The sequence below is a fragment of the Peromyscus californicus genome, unplaced genomic scaffold, assembly GCF_007827085.1.
Source record: "Peromyscus californicus insignis strain IS unplaced genomic scaffold, ASM782708v3 Scaffold_23__1_contigs__length_62951481, whole genome shotgun sequence".
NCBI lineage: Eukaryota > Metazoa > Chordata > Mammalia > Rodentia > Cricetidae > Peromyscus > Peromyscus californicus.
The window spans coordinates 8,023,726-8,045,773 of NW_026294534.1; the positions used below are offsets into that span (position 1 = coordinate 8,023,726).

General features: G+C 48.4%; 1 protein-coding gene across 3 annotated transcripts in view; it reads right to left on the minus strand.

The window, feature by feature from the left end:
- Positions 1-21,656, minus strand: part of Pcid2 (PCI domain containing 2) — a 29,795-nt gene extending 8,139 nt beyond the window's left edge. Inside the window, exons 1-9 of one of the 3 annotated variants that reach the window (XM_052751688.1) lie at positions 21,377-21,656; positions 16,329-16,418; positions 13,459-13,532; positions 12,547-12,614; positions 10,944-10,983; positions 9,510-9,564; positions 5,580-5,683; positions 2,266-2,341; positions 1,021-1,162 (exon numbers count right to left, since the gene is read on the minus strand). In XM_052751688.1, coding sequence (XP_052607648.1) covers positions 1,021-1,162; positions 2,266-2,341; positions 5,580-5,683; positions 9,510-9,564; positions 10,944-10,983; positions 12,547-12,614; positions 13,459-13,532; positions 16,329-16,418; positions 21,377-21,412 — 685 coding nt within the window. In that variant the 5' untranslated portion in view covers positions 21,413-21,656. Of the gene's footprint in view, positions 1-1,020; positions 1,163-2,265; positions 2,342-4,167; positions 4,215-5,579; positions 5,684-9,509; positions 9,565-10,943; positions 10,984-12,546; positions 12,615-13,458; positions 13,533-16,328; positions 16,419-21,376 lie in introns of those variants that run through there. The other 2 variants (XM_052751689.1, XM_052751690.1) reach the window with 2 other exon arrangements.
- Between the last annotated feature and the right edge of the window lie 392 nt (positions 21,657-22,048).

Below are 22,048 nucleotides of genomic sequence, written 5' to 3' on the forward strand. Positions count from 1 at the left end.
AACGATGTCATCGCAAACAGCTTTTTGGAAGTCACAAACACAAACCCTGGAGTAAGGCCTAAGGACATGCCGCACTGCCGGCAGGGTCACTCTACGGGGACGTCGGTCAGTGAGGCTGCAGCTGGTCCACGTTCTGTCCCCAGGCTCCACTGAGAGAAGACAACCATTGTACCTACAAAGAACAGCGAGGCCTAGTTTCCTCAAGGAAAGGGTGCAGAGTAACTAACTGGGCAGCTCTGACACACATTTTAGGGACCCTATATAGACTAAGGACCTCCAAATATTATTTTTCATTTGTATAATCAACTTTACTGTAAAAAATGTAAGCACTTGGGAAAATGTTAAAAATAAAAATAGGGACCAGCATGATGGCTCAGCGCAGTGTTTGCTGGGAAGTCTAATGATCCAAGTCCAATCCCTGGAACCCACAAAAGGTGGGAGGAGAGAACTAACTCCACACAAAAGCCATGGCACGTACAAACCAACAATCACAGCACACACACATACACACACAAAATAATACATTTCAAAAATAAAATAAATCTAGGTGTGGTATCTCATGCCTGTAATCCCAGCACATTCAGGAGCCTGAGTCAGGAGAATGACCATGAATTTGAGGCAAGTCTAGGTTACAGTGAATGCCAGGACAGCCTGGGCCCCAGAGTGGGACTAGAGAGATGACTCAGTGGCCTAAAGTGCTCCTGCTTTTCCAGAGGACCCAAGGTCAGTTCCCAGCACCCCCATGGGCAGCTCACAACCCCTGTAACTCCAGCTCCAGGGGATCCAACACGTTCTTCTGACTTCTGTAGGCACCTGTACAATACACATCATACATTCACATGCATGTGCATGAGCACACACATCATACATTCACATGCATGTGCACAAGCACACACACACACACACACACACTCCATCTTAATAAAATACAGTCCTTATATTCTCTGACACTATCAATGTCACTCAAATTGGGCAGAATGCATGTGTCATCTAAAACACTGGGACAGAATTATAACATACCTTGCTTGAAGTCACTGTCGAACATGGCCTTACGGCCGACGTAGTATTTGTAGGTGACCCTCTGTGCAGTACTGTAGTCATCTTTCAGATTGGAGCTGTCAATGGCTCTGATAAGAGGCTTACACAGATGGAGTTTGTTGATCTAGAATAAAGAAGAAACCACTTACAATATTCATGAACAGTATCAACAGCACAGGCAGATGGAAGAACAGACATGAACCGCTTTACTTTCTTAACATGAATTTCAAAATCATCAAAATTTCTGTAAAAAACAAGAAACTACCTGCTATGGACAGCACACACTCTAGAAGCTTGGAGCTCTGTGAGGGGACGTGTCTCTGAAGGGGAGTCAGAGCCAAGGCCCAGTTAAAAGCCTGCACTTAGACCACACGGGCAAGGACAAACTAAATGCCCTGTGATGTGAGACAGACTCTCAGACAGTGAAGTATGGCAGGCTGCCCTCCACATACTTGATTCATGGACAAATCCTTTGTCTATCCGGATGTCTACATACCCCCTAGTTCCATAAAGTTGATGTTAGAACACAGAACAAAAGGCTCCAGAGGAGGGACACCTAGACCCAGAGGTCAGCTCCATCACAGGGACCAGTCACCCGGGGCTCAGGGCCTCAGTCCCCACAGGGACCAGTCACCCGGGGCTCAGGGCCTCAGTCCCCACAGGGACCAGTCACCCGGGGCTCAGGGCCTCAGTCCCCACAGGGACCAGTCACCCGGGGCTCAGGGCCTCAGTCCCCACAGGGACCAGTCACCCGGGGCTCAGGGCCTCAGTCCCCACAGGGACCAGTCACCCGGGGCTCAGGGCCTCAGTCCCCACAGGGACCAGTCACTCGGTGCTCAGGGTCTCAGTCCCCACAGGGACCAGTCACTCGGTGCTCAGGGCCTCAGTCCCCACAGGGCTGGTCACTCAGTGCTCAGGGCCTTCTGTCTGGGGTAGTTGCATTCCTGAGAGCTATACTGAGTCAGATCTTCAATTGTTATTTGCTTTTGTGGTAGGGCATGGACCCTGGTTCTTGAGAATGCTGGGCAATTCTTGAGAATTCCATTGAGCTCCAGTCTTTGTATTTAAAACAGAGCCTTGTTCTTGGGAGACACTGAATGACTGCCAGCTATTAGGATTATTAACATGGCTGTGGTTAGGATAATTTACAAATGTCAAAGGCAAACTAAACAAACCGTTTATCTGGGCAGATGGGGAATAAGGTACAAAATCCATGCAAAAGCCAACCTTGAAGTAGATTTTGAACAGCTGGTTCACCAGGAACAGCATCCCCCACTTCTTAGAGTCCTCTATGCCAGCACGACTACGGGAAGAGCAAAGAAACGCGGACAATTACCAAACAAAGTGCCAGGACAAGTTACTGTCCTGAGATAAAACCCCCCAGTTCAAGCTACAGTCACCAAACGAAAGAGCACATGAAAAATGTACCTAATAGGTAACATTTAAAAGGGAGAGAACAGCCCTCTGGTCCTCCCTGTCCCAGAGACAGCTGCAGAGCCAGCCTCTTCCCTGACACACAACGGGGGACTGGAGTGAATGGACAGGGCTGTATCGGGCCTGGTCACCAGAGCCGCCTAATTCTGGCACTGTTGTGGATATTGCTGCCATCAATGGCCCCTCCACTACAAGGTCTACATGTCCCAGTATGACTCCACCCACAGAAGTTGCAGGGCACAGTCAAGGCTGAGAACAGGAAACCTGGCATCAATGGGAAGGCCACACCCATCTCCCAGGAGCAAACAGTGTGGAGTCTACTGCTGTTTTCACTTGAGAGTGGGGCCAAAAGGGGTCATCCCGTCTGCCCTTATGTTGATGCACCCGTGACTGGGATGAGTGTGGACCATGACAAGTGTGACAGCTCACTCAGGTTTGTCAGCAAAGTCTCCTCCCCCCTCAGCCCCCCTTGGCCGAGGTCATCCACGACAACTTTGGCATTGTGGGAGGACTCCTGACCACAATCCATGCCATCACTGGCACCCAGGACTGTGGACAGCTCCTCTAGGAAGCTGTGGTGTAATGGCTGTGCAGCTACACAGAGTATCATCCCTGGACTCACTGGTGCTGCCAAGACTGTGAACAAGGTCACCCAAGAACAGAAGAGGATGCTCAGTGACATGGTCTTCTGTGTTGCCACCCCAGTGTGACTGCTGTGGATCTGACATGCCACCTGGAAAAAGCTGCCAAGTATAATGACACTAAGAAAAGTGGTGAAGCAGGCATGGGAAGGCCCACTAATGGGCATCCTGGGCAGCAGTAAGGACCAGGCTGTCTCCTGTGACTTTAACAGTGACACCCACTCTTCTACCTTTGATGCTGGGGCTGGCATTGCTCTCCATGACAACTTCGTAAAGATCATTTCTTGGTGTTACATTATTTCTTGGTATGACAACAAAATGGATACAGTAATAAGGTGGTGGACCTCATGGCCTACATGGCCTCCAGGGAGTAAGAAGCCCTGGGCCACCAACCCCAGCAAGGACACAGGAGGGAGACGGACCTCCGCTGCGGGGGGGTCCCTGCCTCAACTCAGCTCCCGACACTTGGGAGCTTCTTCCCACAGTTTCCATCCCAAAGGGAGGGCCTCAGAGAGTCCTATTCTCTTGAACAGCATCAATAAGTTCACCACACCCACCAAGAAAAGAAAAGGCCACCCAAGAATTCTACTCCCAGTTAAACAGCTAGAGGCCCCTCTGTGGCACTAGCAAAACTGGGTCAAAGGAAACTGTTAGGAAGCATTTTTGAAAGAAGAAAAGAACATTTTCTCTGCTAGCAACAACAAGACTCTCCTTAAATACATGAGGAGGAACTCCAGGAGGGAGCCACAGAGTGACAATTCACTGCACAAGTTCCAGCAGGTGAGGTCACAACTAAGTAACAACCAAGACGTCCTCATGAGGAAATGTCAGGACACTGCGACCAGGCCCTGCCTACGGCACCAATGTCAAAACTCAGCAAGCACTACTGGGGTCCGTTTCACCCCAAGAAGCAAACAGGAAACAAGCACTTGGAGGGACATGTACATGAAATGTGCTTTAAAGACAAAGGATGAAGAGAAATACCGAGACAGTCTGACAGATGGACAGGGAGAGGAGGTGAACAGACACACGAGCACAAGTGTAGCAAACTCACAGAAGTGGTGCTTAGCGTCGTCACTGTAAAGTTTCCCAACTCTGCTGAACGTTTGTACATTTCCGTGATAAACATGGAAAAACAGGTTTAATGAGTCGTGTGCTTTCCTTGCAACTGTTTCCCCAGGCACATAACTTGTGCTCAGTGGGTGCTGGGCCAACGGCAGCCCCTGGAACAGGAGACTCAGAGCACAAACTCAGGACACGAAGCAGAAACCAGCTGGCACTCAGGGCAGGGAGGTGAACTGTCTAGAATGCACCCACAATGACGCTGGTGTAAAGTGCCATCCACTTCCACAGAGCAAAGCCTGTTTCATGGCAGCTGCCTTGCTAGCTGCTGTAACAGCACTTTCATATAGACTGTATAACTAAATGGGACCCCCAAGACACATGCTCTTGCTCTCTAGTTCACTGTCCTCACACATGATTTATATGTTCAATCTCCTAGAAGAGCCACAGCAGAAATGCAAACCCAGAAAGCAAATCCAGGCATCAAGGAATGCACAGACAAGCACTGGTGTGTCACATGCTAACACCTTGCTGACCTGTGCCTGGGCCATGGCGACACATGACACAGGCATCTGTCTGCCCAGAGGCAACCTCTGGATGCTGGGGCACATGTGAACTCCAGGCTAATGTTCCGAGAACAGCCAAACGCTCGGGCCACCAGCAGTACGCCCTGTCTTCCTCTGTGATCACGGCCACTGTAATGGGTACAAGGAAACAGCTCTCTGCGGCCCCTGCCTGTTTCCGTGGTGACTGGTGATGCTGAGCAGCTTACCTCCTGCTCATAACTACCCATCTTCTTTTTTGTTCCTTGAAGGTTTTGGAAATATATAGCTTATGACAGCTGGACATGGTGGCACACACCTTTAATCCCAGCACTCCAGAGGCAGAGGCAGGTGAATCTTGGTGAATTGGAGGCCAGCCTGGTCTACAGAGTGAGTTCCAGGACAGCCAGGTCTACAGGGAGAATCCCTGTCTTGAAAAAATAAAAAACAAAAAAGGTCTAATAGAAACCAACAACTCAAGAATACAGAAGCTCAATGAACCTTCTACAGGAGACTAAAAATCTCACTAGCTAGAAGAGCAATGCCCTAGTCAGTGAGGGAGAAAAGCAGAGTGTACCCCAAGGAGTTAGGGTGAGGGCCTGTCAGAACCACGGAAGCCGACAAGGGACACTGACAGGGAGGGACAGCCAGGCTACACGTCCACCTGGCACAAGGTCTCCAAAACTGAAGGCAGATGAAGTTTCAGGAAGTAAGTGCAGACTTCTGATCAGAACGACTGCACCAAGGACAGACTGCAGGAGAGCTCTTCGGGGACAGATCAGCGCATGCTCCAGAAACAGTGCCTGCCTGCATGCCATGTTTTCTTACTTCCTTCACAGACAGCCCTCTGACCCTCACTTACGTGTCACTGGCACAGACACGGAAGCAGCTCATCAGCAGCTCGGCGGCTTTCTCCAGCATGTCTCCAACTTTACTCTTCCCTTTCTTCACCAACTGCTGATCTGCCTAACGATATCAAAGTCATTATCTTTTTAAAGCAAACAGGCAAAATTAAGAGTCCAAGTCCCCAGTAGTCTACACATCATCTGGAAGAGTAGCCAGTGCTCCTACCACTGAGCTGACTCCACAGCCCCTCATACTGTATTTTAAGAACTGAGAAGTGTATGTATATTGCCCACATCTGTCCTCAAGTCCAGCTGACACCAGCTCCAGCTTGGCTGGTTGGTCTTTGTCAACCTGACACCAACCTAAACATAGCTGGGAAGAGGGGGTCATAACTGAGAAAATGCCTCCACAGGTTTGCCTGTAGTCCAGTCTGTGAGGTATTTTCCTAATTAGTGACTGATGGGAGAGGGTCCAGCCGCCCATTGTAGGCAGAGCTATGCCTGGGCTGGTGGTCCTGGGTGCTGTAAGAAAGCAGGCTGAGCAAGCCATGGGGAGCAAGCCAGTGAGCATCACTCTTCTGCGGCCTCTGCTTCAGCTCCTGCCCTGCCTTCTTTGACTGGCTGTGATGTAGGGTGGTTTTGGTGATGGTGTTATTTTGCCACAGACAGCAAACCAGGCCCCCAGCCTTGATCTGCTTTGCACAGTACTGAGCAGCTTCCTCTTGACTTAGTCTCTGACCTTCCCGCCTGCACATGGCAGTCGGCCCTGAACAAAACCTGCCAAGGGAAGTGGTGTCAGTCTTACCCCGTGTTAGGAGAGAACCAGCCTGTCTCCTCTCATTTTGGAAGATGGCCCACAGCTGAAAGCTCTTAGGAAACAAGGGCTTTAGGAAGGGGAGTAGGTCCTGAGGAGGCCCTGGTGAACAGGGCCAATGCCCTTATGGATGAGGTCCCAGAAAGACTAAAACAGTGGTTCTCAACCTTCCTATGCTGCAACCCTTCGACACAGTTCTTCATGTTGTGGTGACCCCCAACCATAAAATTATTTTGTTGCTACTTCAAAATGTAATTTTGCTACTGTTATGAATCATAATGTAAATATCTGATATGCAGGATATCTGGTATGCGACCCCCAAAGGGGTAGCAACCTACAGGTTGAGAACCACTAGGCTAACGAGCTGTCTCAGTGGTTAGGAGTGCATAATAACTGCTCTTACAGAGGACCCAAGTTGTAGTCCCAGCACCCCGATTAGTTCACAACTTCAGTAACTCTAGCTCCAAGGGAGCTAACGCCATCTTCTGGCCTCCACAGGCAACTACACTCACAGACACACAAACACACACATAATTAAAAAATACAAATAAGTCTCTAGAGGGGGTGGGGCGGGGAGCCCACCCACCATGAGAACGGAGCAAAAAGACACCATCAGCAAAACTGAAACAGACGGCAGTCTCACCAGACACACGACCTTGTGTTGGGCCGTTGCTCTCCTTATGGAGATAAGAACAAGCTGTTTACACCCCACCAGCCCAGATTACACTGTGACCACCGTCAGAATAGACTGAAACAGAACTGTGACAAAGCCACATAATCATGCAGGGTGAAGATCAGTGCCAAATGCAGGGTGAACCAGAGGGTTTGATGCAACGGTAAAATGCTCACTGATGCATTGCAGTGGCCACAATGTACTACCCTTTAAGAAAGGCTTGGGGGCCTGGGAGACAGGTCAGTCAGTAAAGAAGTTGCCTTGTAAGCACAGGCCCGGATTAGATTCCCAGAACAAGGGTTGAAAAACAAACAACAACAAATCAGAACATGGTGGCCTGTTGTGGAACATTATTTTAAGATGTGTTACATTTGTTTATGCTGTGGAACATTTGTTTAATGATGCAAAGATGTGTTGTATTCTTTTATGTTGCATTTGTTTAACTCTGTGAAGCTGTGTTACTGTGCCTGTTTAAAACACCTGATGGTCTAATAAAGAGCTGAACGGCCAACAGCAAGGCAGGAGAAAGGATAGGTGGGGCTGGCAGGCAGAGAGAATAAATAGAAGGAGAAATCTGGGAGGAGAGATCAAGGATCGAGGAGCAAGAGGAAGAGGAAGAAAGGACCCTGGGGGCCAACCACCCAGCCACCCAGCCAGCCACGAAGTAGAAGTGAAAGTAAGATTACAGAAGTAAGAAAAGGAAAAATCCCAGAGGCAAATGGTAGATGGGATAAGTCAAGAGAAGCTGACTAGAAATAAGCCAAGCTAAGGCCAGGCATTGATAAGGAATAATAGGCCTCCTTGTGTTTTATATGGGAGCTGGGTGGCAGGTCCCCCAAAAGAGTAAAACAACCAACTACAGTGGCATATGCTTGTAATCCCAGTCAATCAACCTAGCCTAGCAGGCAAGAGCCAGGCTGATGAGCTGAGACCCTGTCACAAGACAAAACAATCCCCTAAAACAAAAGATAGATGTAGCCTGAGGAATAGAATCGGAGGCTGTCTCTTCCTCCTCAAGCACGAGTGCAAACACATGCACGTGGTTCTGGGGGCTTTGGTTATGATGATCTAAAAGGTGTTAGAAATATGCCTGCCTTCCCCTGTTCCCAGATGCCTCAACAAAGCAGCACCTTACGATGGAGTGTGCAGGAGCAGCGAGACCCTGACAGTCTCTGTTGACCTGGACTAGGTTGAGAGCCTGAGACACCAGGTAATGCCACTCTTTTCTGGTTTGTTTACATTAGCACCAGATCTACTGTTGTTGTTTAACGTGTATGAGTGCTTTGCCTGCATGTGTGCCTCTGGTACCCACAGGCTAGAAGAACGTGTCAGATGCCTAGGACTGGAGTTAGATGGTTGTGAGCTGCTGTGCGGGTGCTGGAAATCAAACCCGTCCTCTGTAAGGAGAGCAACCCCCTCAGACACCGAGCCACCGCTCCAGCCCCATCTTCCTCAGTTACTGTCTTTCCAGTCTGATACCCCACTTGGTTCTTTCTTGCACTATCTCTTTGCTGAGACTCCAATGCTCTCACTTGTTTGGGGTGCTCCTAATTGTCCAATGAAACATTGTTATGATGGCTGTTTTAAAATGCTCATCAGCTCAGTGGTGGGATATGGGGGAAATCTCTTTGTAATCAGTGACCTCTGGGGTGTGTGTTATAAAGCTACAGGCCTTAGGTAGGCGCCCTGTTTCGGCAGGTCTCTGTTGGTCTCCCTGTGTTAGTGGGAGAGCAGAGACCCTACCTCTTTGCTGGCAAGTGGGTTGGGGCTGAGGACCCCCACTGCTGCTGCAGACTGTGCAGCCCTGGAACAGAGTCTGTCAGAAAGTGCTGTCTTGTGGGGATCCCCCTCTGCTTCCTAGAGGGATCCTCACTGCCTGGAACATGTCACTGCTCTCCTTGCCAGGCTCTTCATCAGGACCGACGGGAAGCCCAATCCTTCTCTCCTTGTCACAGAGCTATGTAAACTCTCACATCTCCAGGTCTGCAACTGCCTTTGTGAGAAGGACAATGGGCAGCTGGTCTGGAACCAGAAATCCCCAACAGCTTTAAAAACTGTAACAAGGGACTTAGCCCCGAAAGATGCTTCTGTGGCTCCAGAGCTGATGTACACTGCTCCCCTGTAAAATCCAGGGTCGGAACCCCTCAGCCACTACCTAGACCTACATCAAGCTATCTTGAGCACAGGCCACATCTTAGAAGTAGAAGAGGATGTAAAATTGCTCCAGTATCCTTCTACTCAGCACAATGGCTTGCCATCTCCCTCTACACAGAGAGGTTCTGTCTGCATGGACCAGAGGACGACCAGCCAAGCTGCCTCCTAGTCTTTCCCTTCCTGCCCCAGATATATCCCACTTTCTGTTTATCCCTCAATACTTTTAGGAAGCAAGACATGGCAATTAAGCAGTAGTCACCCAACAGATTTAAATGTAAAATAACAGCAACTGGAAATCGAACTTACATTATTGGCAAATATCCGAAGGTCAAGTGCTACTGCATACATGACGGGCAGAGCCCTAAGGGCAAAAGGCAAATATGTTTGCAGAGTTAAAAGGTCCAACATCCTACTACTAACACCCAAGGCGACCACCCAGAACCAGGTCCACACCCTCCAACGTGGATGGCGGCTCTTTGTTCCACATCTGTCACACTGCAACCTCAGACTTCCTGGCCAAATACTCACTTCTTACTCCACACCACTGTCCCAACCCTGCTCAGGAAAATCGACCTGGGTCTGGCTGGGAGCTCCCAGAACTTTGTCCTTCCCTAACTCCCCACCAGCAGCAAACAGCTCCATGTAAAAACACTGAGGCTCCAAGGAGGAGCCAGAATGTAGAATTCACACAACCATCAATGGTCTGTGAACACCTAGCTTCCAGCACTGCGCTACATTCATGTGTACACTAAGTCTTCACTTGGAAAAGAAAAAGTGCAACTGGGCGGTGGTGCACGCCTCTAATCCCAGCACTCGGGAGGCAGAGGCAGGCGGATCCCTGAGTTCGAGGCCAGCCTGGGCTACAGAGCGAGTTCCAAGACAGCCAGGGCTACACAGAGAAACCCCGACTCAAAAAAAAAAAAAAAAGAAAAAGGGAAAAAGGTACATCAGATATGAAGACTCACATCTGTAATCATAACATCTGGGAGGCTGAGGCTGGAGAATGAGAACTGCCAGGCCAGCCTAAACTACAAAGAAAGATCCTGCCTCAGACTTCTCCCATAACTGCCCCTCAAAGACTGGGGCTAAGGATGTAGCTCAGGTAGAGCAGAGCACCTGCCTAGCACCCACAGGCCCTGGGTTTGATCCCCAGCACTGTACAAACGGGACACAGTGGCGCACACCTGTGGTTTCAGCATCAAAGCAATGGAATGAAGTTCAAAGTCATCTTCTTCTACAGTGAGTTTCAGGCTGACCTCGGGCAGAAGAAACCCTGTCTCATAAAAAAAGCTTAAAAGATGGAAGAATATACTAAGCAGCAGAATGCTTGCCTAGCACATGCAAGGACCTGGGTTCAAGCACCCGCACTGAAGAAAAACTTGTTAAGGAAAGGACTGGGTTGGTCGTCTGTGAAAGGCCTCTGGCTAACTCTGGTGTAAACATAATTTAATTATTTTCCTAGTTTGCTAATAAATCATAAATCTTAAGGTTAGTCTTCAAGAAATTTAAAATAATCCAAAGAAACTATAGTGTGCCTTTAACCCATGTCTAAAAGCAAAAGTTAAAAATTAAAACGAAGGGGAACCATGGTTACTTAGTAAATATTTCCACAACAGAAATACTGAAGTAGCACTTACTACGGAAATATCGTACCTAACCTGTCTGCTTGGCCATTTCAGTCTAACCCCAGCCCACACCGACATCATGTACTGATCTCCAGCCATTTCTGTTGATACTTACCAGTTTTCTTCTTTGTGAGCCTGGAATGCCCGCAGGAACGATGTACTGCATTAAGGAAGGTATGACACACAGAATAAGTAATGCTGCACTAGTAAGACAGACTAAGAGGCAAGGCCTGCTCTTTAGAGGACTGTGTCGTGACAGCGTCAAATCTGGACGGCAGAAAACACACCACAGCATCCATGTGTCAGCAGCCGAGTAGACTCAATGCGTTGTTCACTTCATACAGACCTTCTCTGAAACAAGACTTTATTATAACTGTTCGTGTAGACCAGGCATCGTGACACTCCTTTAATGCTAGCACCGGGAGAGGAAAGTGCCAGGCCAGCCTCCCAGTAAGACCCTCCCCGACCCCATTAAAAAAAAAAAAAGATTGTGTGTATATGTGAGTGAGTGAGTGCATGCGTGCGTGTCTAGATGTCAACTGTGGGTGTAACTCTTCAGGCTGCCCACCTTCTTTCTTGAGACAGACTCTCTCACTGGGATCTAAGCTCATCAATTAGACTAGTGAACCCCAGGGATCTGCCTGTCTCTAGTTCCCCAGGGATGAGATTACAAGCACACACCACGACTCCTGCTTTTTTGTGGGTGCTGGGTTCCAACTCAAGTCCCCATACTTACGGGACAAGCACGTTACCAACTAAGCCATCTCCCCAACCCGTTACAAGGTTTTTCTCTTTTACATTTGTACTTGCTTTCTGAGTCCACTGATCATGAGCTACATTTAAGTGCTCAAGAATCTATAGTATAAGGTTTATTTTACCAACAATAGAATTCTTAAATTCTAGGGAGACTTGGCTAGTAGCATTCTCTTCTGAGTGTATTTAAACACAGTAGTTTTCAAAATAAACTAAAAATCTAGAGATCTACAAATACTTTGCATGCTCATTGATAAGGATCATTACAGAAGTTGATATTAAAAATATGACTCTTCAGTGAGCAGATGGAATAAAGGTGATGTATGTATCTGAGTCCACTCCTCTCCATCTAGGCTGATTAGTGGACCTCTAAGACTTAACCAGTTCCTTAACCACTACAAGATATTCTGTTCTTAATAGGTCTTTAGGTGAGTGAGCACAATAATGGGTTTCACTATGGCATCTTCATACGTACATGGTATTGTCAAAACATTCTTTTTTTTTTTTTTTTTTGGTTTTTCGAGACAGGGTTTCTCTGTGTAGCTTTGCGCCTTTCCTGGAACTCGCTTTGGAGACCAGGCTGGCCTCGAACTCACAGAGATCCGCCTGGCTCTGCCTCCCGAGTGCTGGGATTAAAGGCGTGCGCCACCACCGCCCGGCAGTCAAAACATTCTTGGCTGGGCATGATTGTGCATGCTTTTAACCTCAGCTCTTGGGAGGCAGAAGGAGGTGGATCTCTGTGAGTTCAAAGGCCAGCCTGGTCTACACAGTGAGTTTCCCGGCCAGACAGAGCTCCAGTCTCAAAACAACACAAACAAAACATTATTCTTGGGAGCTAGAGACAACTCAGTGGTCAGAGTGCTTCTGGTGCAAGCCTGAGGACCAGAGTCAGGATCCCAAGTGCCCACATGGAAAGCTGGGAATGGCCGTGCCTGCCCATGATCCCCGCACTCAGGTTAAAGGATATTGGACAATCACCGTCTGGCACTTGTAGGCCTCTATGAAGTTGTGATTCCCCACAGCATAGGTACACCTGGAAAAGAGATGAGAGGCTGAAGAGCACCTACACATGGAACCCAGATGCACATCAGCCCAGAGTGCATTCTATCACACACCTCGCCCACTCTCTACTGCTCCTGGAAGGTAGTTCCTGCTTGGCAGAAACCATTTGACTGACAGCAACCAGTGTAAGGGGAAATCCCACACAAAGACACTACTCTGCCCGGTCCCAGAATGGGAAACAGTTCAGCTGTCCTGGGTAGGGGACTAGTGACAAGCGCGGCTGGTGCTCCGTGCTGTCAGTGGGCCTCCAGAGACACTCCATCCAGGCTCCTGCTGGCAGCCAGAGCCAGCTCACCCCATGCCTGGAACCCTACTGCAGAGAGAACAGATGGGAAAGCAGGAGGTGACTCGTGCTAAAAGTTGGAACATAGTGACCTCCTCCTGCTCTTCCAAAGGCCTGGCCCAGCTTGCTCTGAACTACAATAGGCATACAGCAGGCAGAGGACAACGCTGTGCACATGGCTGTAGGATGTAAAGTTCTGCCTCAACCACCTGACAAATCATGTCAATCAAGAGAAGTTTCTGTTTTGCTCAACTCAGATTTTTTTCCTCCAAGGCAAAGATATTAAAAACCACATTATTTTCATAAGAAAAGCGAGACCTCAGTTAGGCACTACAACTAATAAAAGACAGTCCAGTCAGTACAAATAAAAGTGTGACACAAGAGGCACATGACACATTTGTCCACTTTTCCAAGTTAATTATTCACTGCTTCAAGCAAACAATGATACACGATACAAGTCTGCACGAATCTAGTGATGTGTTTACATGCATGCATCTGTGTACGTTGGTTTTTCCTACTGCTGACAGATTACCTTAAATGAGCCGCAAACATTTCATCATAAGGGGGCTCCAGAACTTGCTGGCATTTCTCTTCTGGAGAGGCCATCTAATCCATAAGGAGAAAGGGGTAGGGTAAAGTTAGTGGGCATGAAAGATGGAGGTGTATATACAGAGCTTCAGATGAACACTTTCAGAACTTCACAGCCCAAAGAAATACTTCAGTCTGGCACTTCTAAGAGAAGGATCACTGCTCCACCAATATCTATATTTCAAGAAAGCAAGAATCCCGAGAATGCAATTCAGTTGTTTGCTGCAGGCCACAAAACATGCTAGGCACTTTCAGACATATTTATTTTTATTGTATTTGGTGTGTGTATATAGGTGTATGATGTGTGCCTGTGTGAGCCCATATATGCCACAGCACACACACAGGTCACAGGAATACTTTCCCCCACTGGGCTCTGGGGAGTAAACTCAGGTTGCCAGGCTTGCTCAGCACCTACTTCTACACACATTTTAGTACTCAACAGCTGGTCAGTCAAGAAACACTTACTTCAGTGACTCTTAGGGCTTTAACAACAAGGTGGACCTCTCCTTCCAAAACTAAGGTCAACAAGTTAGTGGCCATGCCATTGAAGAGTCACAACACAGCTTCCTACAGGGAACAAGTGTCCTGGGCTAGGGGCCAACAGTAATTTCTAACCTTAGCTTCCTTCCAATGGTAAGGTTCAGACAATTTGAGCACACCTATGAGGACAAACTTTACATGTCACCTGGACTGGCCTTAAAGTACCCAGAATGAATATGATTTCTGGGTGTCTGGAAGAAACAGGCCTAGAATTGGTGATTCTGTAAAAGAGATATCCATGTCCAGCAGATGGATACTCACCATCCTGTTGCGGGTTTGAACAAGACAGAAAAAAGAAAAGAAAAACCAAACACACCCTTCTGGCTCCTGACTGCCACCTGAGCTGAGACACTATCACATCTCAGGCAGACCCTGGGTCTACCCACAGGCTCAGGACTCAAACTCAGTGGCAGCACTGGCTTCCCCAGTCCTCCAGCTAAAGATGACAGGTCATGCAAGGGCCTTCTCGGCCTCCATAACCACATGACCCAACTTCCCTCAGAAATCCATCTCTCTCTCAGTGTATATATGTACTGTGTGTGTATAGATGTATTTCTCAGTGTATATATGTATTGTGTATGTATAGACGTATTTCTCAGTGTATATATGTATTGTGTATGTATAGACGTATTTCTCAGTGTATGTAAGTATTACGTATGTATAGATGTATTTCTCAGTGTAAGTATTACATATGTATAGATGTATTTCTCAGTGTATATAAGTATTACGTATGTATAGATGTATTTCTCAGTGTATATAAGTATTACGTATGTATAGATGTATTTCTCAGTGTATATAAGTATTACGTATGTATAGATGTATTTCTCAGTGTATATAAGTATTACGTATGTATAGATGTATTTCTCAGTGTATATAAGTATTACGTATGTATAGATGTATTTCTCAGTGTATATAAGTATTACGTATGTATAGATGTATTTCTCAGTGTATATAAGTATTACGTATGTATAGATGTATTTCTCTCAGTTGTTTTTCTAATAGTGAACTAGAGCAAATGAATTAACAGGAGTCCTCACAAGTGTAATAAACATCCACACACTTACACATAAAGGCGGAAAGGAAGAATATTGACATCAAAAAATCACCATTCTGAGCCAGGGGGATGGCTCAGCAGGGGAAGGAGCTTGCTACCAAGCCTGACAGCTTGGTTCAATCCCCAGGACCCATGTGGTAGAAGGAAAGAACCAACCCCATAAGTTGTCCTCTGACCTCACACACACACCATGTCACATGCACGCCCAAATACATACACACAAAAATAATTAAGTTTAAGATTTAACTGAAACAAAACAAAACAAAAACCAGAAAGACAGAATCATTTTACAGTTCCTCATGAACCTATCAGGATGAAAGGTCAATGGAGTACTGTCTAAAAAGACAGACCTACTTGGTCACCCACACAAGCCCCCGCCGCCCCAGATGAACAGCAGCAAGCATAGCACGCTCTCATACTGTGCTGTGGCCAAGTAGCTGGGCTCTCTTCAAGTCACTGGACTCACTTCTTAGGACAACAGCTCTTAATGCTAGTCATCAGAATCACTTAGGACATCCTGGGGCAGACTACCTTGGTTGGGATGCCCAGTCTAGTCACAGTAGACTGCCCCATCTTCCTCCCCAAGAAGAGCTCTGTTCCCGTAGGAACACACTTGAATGTTATAATGGGTGTCTGCACAGAAATAGAACTTTATAAACTATACGGTATTTAAGTTCCAAATGGAAAAGGCTCAGTCTCAGAGCAGGTCTGGAAAATGTGCTCTGTGAAAGGCTTTGCCAACCTCTGCAGGCTCAGTCACCTGTGCCACTGTGGCAGGGAGGCCACCAAACAACACCTGAACTCTCCAGGTGGAATCTGGGTTCCAAGTGGGAACTTGGTAGGATTCATCTGTAGTGCATGATGACTTCTAGTCTTTGGGGCAGTTGAATATGGACATGGTCTAAGTTCCAGGGCATCTCCCCTAGTGACAGTGATATGTCACTGACTTTAACCCTGAGTTATACAGGAATCAAATATAGGAGTATGAGGTACAGTGCTCAATAAGTAAAATGGGATCCCATTAATCATAAAGAAATTCTGAAGTTTTCAAATGAGAGTGGCAATATTGGTTTCCTTTTATCCAAACTTGAAACTTCCATGGGAAACTGAGTGCCCCACAGTCCTCTCTGGAGGCGTGTGCAGCCCTTCCTGACTGAGAGCCAGCATTCCCTCACCTCTCCCCATTCTCTCTAGATACCATGGGCATAGCTATTACCTACCTGGAGCCGTGGGTTCGCAACATGAGGGTGCTTGAAAGACACCAGCTCTGCACAGGACGCTCCATCTCTGGTATCAATGGCTTCATATACCTGAAACAAGTTGAAGAGGAAACTTGAGCAGGGAGGCAAGCATCCGCTCTCTGGGACCTGAGCAATGCATTGAAGAGGGAGGCAAGCATCCGCTCTCTGGGACCTGAGCAATGCATTGAAGAGGGAGGCAAGCATCCGCTCTTATGTGACCTGAGCAATGCATTGAGCAGGGAGGCAAGCATTCGCTCTCTGGGACCTGAGCAATGCACTGAAGAGGGAGGCAAGCATCCGCTCTCCTGGGACCTGAGCAATGCATTGAGCAGGTAGGCAAGAATCTGCTCTCTGGGACCTGAGCAATGCATTGCATACCACAGAAGCAGTTCCCTCCTTCTGTGAAAGAGGCCAGAATAATCAAAATGTAAAGTCATACAAGAAACAACTTCATTTCAAAATGGGATCTTCCTAGGTCAAGAAAACAGAAAAGCCAGAGTCCCAGAGAGGCCCCTCTAAAGGTCTCAGGGACACTGGCTTTAAATGAGGCACTAAGATTACAAATCCATCATTCCATCATTCTTCCCACTCGAACTCTGGCACAGCCTCATAAGGAGAAGCCTTGTCCTAGTTAGTATCAAGGATTCTGGTCACTTGTCACACTTGAACAGGACTCTCTGAAGGCCTCCAAGGCCTCCAGAGGTCTTTCCACAGGAAACCTGTGGGTAGTTGAAGTTTCAGAACTGGAGCACACATCATGAACCAGAAGCACACTTCTGATGGCTGTAGGTACTAGGGGCCCAGTGCTCACTGAGGTCCAGGTACCAGTCCAGGTAATGAGCAGTGCAGATGTCGGGCAGGGAGCAGGGCTCCAGGGCTGCTCATTTTCCAGTAATCTCCTTTGCAGTGACCTTGGAGATGGCAGCATGAAGTAACCCTAACACCAGTGGCTCTGTATGTCCGCAGTCACCTGAGCTGTGTCTAAAACCTCAAGTACAACTTAACTAGCAACTGGCTCAACTCCACAGGACCTTGCACTCAGGCTCAGACTCGATTTTAAGAGTGTCCTATCGGAGCCCTGCCCCAATAGCTACATAAGGAAGTTAGCAGTGGAGAAGAAATAAGGACTGTGACAGACCTGAAGGAGCCAATCTTGACACAGCAGCTGGGGGCTGGGGATGAAACTCAAGGTAGAGAGCGTTTGCTAGCATGTGCAAGTCCCTGGTTTAGTCCTCAGTATTATTTTTAAGTGTCTGGCCACACCATGGATACCTCATCCCTGGCACCCAGCCACCTGCCATGGGTGCTTTACCAAATGCTAACACAGAAACTGCATCCTTTTAGGTTAGACACCATATGGATCATGAACTTATACCCCAAGCAAGCACCTGTGCACAGTACCCTGGGCTGGCACATGGAGGAGTTTGCTTCAGGCATCCCAGGAAACATCTCTCCCAGCTGACTAGGTCTTCTTGGGCCCTCCACACCATTCCACAGGGGTACTATCCGCTCTTAAAACTCACAGTTCCTTAAAACTGTACACATCTAACAACAAACTGTACCCATTCTTTCTATCCACTGAAATCCCAGAGCAACAAGCATAGCTGGTACCAGGCCTGGTTCGTAAGTTCCGTTCCTCGCTGACAGGAAGCAACGCTTCTTGGGGAAGGGCTGACGCAGAGCTGGGACAGGAGAGACTTGGGTGAGCTTGGAAAGCATGTGGCCCCAAAGAGGCTCAAGGAAGGGCAGGGCCAGGTTCAAAGGCCACAGAAGCCAGCTGAGGCAGCCTGTGGGAATTCTGAGCTTCAAAGAGTAACATGGCGACAGTATAACTGGGAATTAAAATAATCCATAATGTATGCTGGGTGTGGCAGCACACGCCTTTAATCCCGGCACTTGGGAGGCAGAGGCAGGCAGATCTCTGACTCGAAGGCCATCCTGGTCTACAAAGTGAGTTCCAGGACAGGCAGGGCTACACAGAGAAACCCTGTCTTGAAGACAACAACAATAAAAAAAGATTAATTTATTTTATTTTATGAGCTGCCATGTGGGTGCTGGGAACCAAACCTAGGTCCGCCAGAGCAGCAAGTGTATTAAACCACTGAGCCATCTCTCCAGCCCAGAAATTATTTCTTAACTTAAAAAACAAATAGCAGATGCATACAGAAAGAGGACCAGGATGCGGCACAATGATAGAGCACTTTCCCAGATGCATCAGACCCTAAGGTCAGCCCTACATAAAAAGTAAGCCAGTGCAGAAAGGAGAACAGGAAATCATATCCTGGCCAACTGATACAGCACCTGGTTTGGAAAGGGCTGTCAGTGAGGGGAAAGCATGTCTACGAAAGGGTCTGGAGGACAGGAAGCTCACAGCCTCACATTATCCAGAGCAGAATACATGCAATGTGCAGCATGGTTGCACTCTGAATCCAAAAAACAAATCGTAAGGAACAACTTGCAAGAGAGTAGAAAATTAAATAAGAGTTCTATATTGGAAAACTTGCATTGATGTTAAGTTTCTCAGGCTACTAAATATATTGTAGTTACAGGCAATGTCCTTGTTCTTAGGGCCATGATGCCTGTAGTTGTGGGCCCTGACTTCGAGGTGTTTTATAGCTGTTAACCTTGGAAAATGAAGTAAAGTTTCCTTCTGGTTTGACCCTGGACAGAAGTGGACCTTCCCACTCCTTGTGGTAAGGGGTAGATTCCTCAAGCTCCGTGTTTCTCTCTGAAACACGTACAGACACTCCTCACAGGCCACTGCATCACCCCTATTGAACTGGGGTACCTAGGAACCAGCACAAGCATGCTGATGCCACGCCACTCCCTGTGATTAAGAAAGAGCAACCCTAGCCAGGCGGGTGGCGGCACACACCTTTAATCCCAGCACTCGGGAGGCAGAGGCAGGTGGGTTTCTGTGAGTTTGAGGCCAGCCTGGGCTACAGAGTGAGTTCCAGGAAAGGTGCAAAGCTACAAAGAGAAACCCTGCTCGAAAAACCAAAAAGAGAAAAAAGAAAAAAGAAAGAAGGAGCAACCTTGACCCCTGGTTCAAGCAACCACAAGAGGAATAGGCTACCTTACTAACCTGCAAGAGGGTAAAATCTAACCAACCCTATCTCAACAGCGTCTGGGAGATTAACACAGGAAACACGAGGAAAGAGACAAACAATGTGTCAACATGTAGGTGATGGCCAAGGCTGTCACTTGGCCAACAGTAAGGTCCCTGAGGTTCAAGCATGACTCTCCAGAAACAGCATCTTTTGGAAAGGCTAAGTATTAAATATGTGCCCTCTAGAGACAGAGTCTGAGTTTCAACTACTGCTTCTGAGCAGACATGGGTTAGCCACCTACCAAGCTCTTCAGGGCGCCTTGTGATAGAATTAAACTGAACACGTACTCATGCAGCATTGACAAGAGTGCCGCTACTTAAGAGGCACACAAGTACTAACAGTTGACCTCTATTTCCCTCATCAACCCAAACTATGTTCACTGCATGACTCAGATCAACAAAGGGATCCTCAGAGCTCTGCTGAAAACACACAGCCGAGAGGTGTGCTGATGAAAGTAGGAAATGAAACTTACAACGAGAGCGAACACAACTGCTGCTCACTAGCACAATGTCCAAACCTGGCAAACTGCTCAGCTTTCTGTTTAGCCCTCTGGCTTTGCTCTCCTGCCAGCCAACGCTTCCTGACTCACAATACAAAGGTACAAAACCAAGAGCCTCATAGCTCAAATGTTACAGCATAAAAGCAAACCCACCGGTATAAACAAACAAACCAAAACAAAGTAGCCCAGGAATGATGGCACACATCTTTAACCCCAGCATTCAGGAGGCAGAAACAAGCAGATTTCTGAGGCCAGCCTGGTGTTTACACAGCACGTTCCAGGACAGCCACTACAGCCAGTGGCAGCTACACAGTGAGACTATCAAAAAGCAAAAACAACAAACAAAACAAGACAATGGGCCTGGCGGTGGTGGTGCACTCCTTTAACCCCAGCACTTGGGAGGCAGAGGCAGGCGGATCTTTGTGAGTTCGAGGCCAGCCTGGTCTACAGAGCGAGATGCAGGAAAGGCGCAAAGCTACACAGAGAAACCCTGTCTGAAAAAAAAAAAAAAAAAAAAAAAAGATAATGTCTGGAACTGCTATGAAAAAAAAATGACAGCATAAGAGACAGGCCTCAGCCTTTGATCCAAATACTCAGGAAGCAGTCGGATCTCTGTGAGTTCAAGTCCAGCCTTGTCTACAGAGTAAGTTCCAGGACAGCCAGGGCTGCTATACAGAGAAACTTTGTCTCAGAAAAGGGGGCGGGGGGGCGCAGGCCTCTACAAAGTGGGCCATTTGAGGGATGGCATGCTGTCAATCAGGAGGCAGCTATAGTTCACACCACCGACTTCCACAATTAATCAGACCTCTTCCCTTCTGAGCATTTAGGCTCAAATTGCAGTATTTGTTCCCAAGCTTCCCTAGGGGTTCTAGCTAATGAGATGTTTGAGACAGGGAACAGGGGCCTTGATAATAATAGAGCTAAATGCAAAACCAAGATTCATAAACATCTAGAAACAGCAGTGTAATCATTTGAAACGTTCATCAAACTTTCCCATCTGGCTGTCCCTTGCACCGGGTGTGTTGACTAGTGGGGCTTCATACCTCTCTGTCCTAGGTTTGTGGAGAAAACGCAAACTCAACCCTCAACCTAGATGCAACACTGCTTGCCTGTGCCATTCGCAGGCCTTGAGGGACACCTCTCTTAAGACACAGCGTGCTTCGTGCAGACACGAAGCTAAACGGACAACAGTTTTTACGAGGAACACCGATCTTGGTACTTGCACCTGGAATCCTCCTCTCTGTCCCAGACCGGGCGGGAGGCACTTGCAACTTTTGAGCAAGGCCTGCTGCCCGCCGCATGCAGCAGACCCTCCTCGCCTCAAAGGCAGCCGCAGATTCCCACCCCCAGGCCCGGTCCGACCCAGCGCCAGGACCCACCCCGGTGGCCAGGAGGCAAAGATCCCGGGCGAAACCCACCTGCTGTAGGTACTGGTTGATGGTGATGTGCGCCATCGCAGCGGCCGCGGGTTTTAAGTACCTCACTTCCGGCGCAGGTCCGTCCCCGCTCCTTGTCCCCACACTGTCTTTCCCAAGCACGTTGGTTCCGGAACCGGTGGCGCAAGCGGAGCGAAGCTGGCGCGAGCACCACCCTTCTCTTAGTTGTCAGTGATCGGGGTGCGGTCACTGGGGTGCCTCGGCTCCGGCGGAGGACTGACGTGGGGGAGTCCCGACCGACTTGGGAACGTGTCCTAGTGACTCCCCCGTCCCCCCACCCACCCACCCCTTCCTGGATGAGCCGCTCCTCGGTCCTCACTGTGCAGAGATGCTCTCGGCTCTCACACCCTCCAGCAAACAGAACCGAAGTCGGGACTCCACTTTGGGAACACGTCCCCGCGCACTCCTAGCCCTCCCCGGAAGTGTCCCTGAGTCTCCTCCTCCCACACCCCTCACTGGAGCACCCCGCTCCCCAGCCCTCGGCGGCGTGCGGTGTCTCGGAGCATTCCTGAGCCCCTAGGTGTGGGGTTGCCCCGGAGACAAGGCTGTGGGGTGCTGCTCCCCAGCCCTCGACGTGACGTTGAACCCCTAGCTGCAGAGCGTTCGCTGCGGGGGAGCGGGGGGGTGTGTGTGTGGGGGGGGGGGGGGAACCAC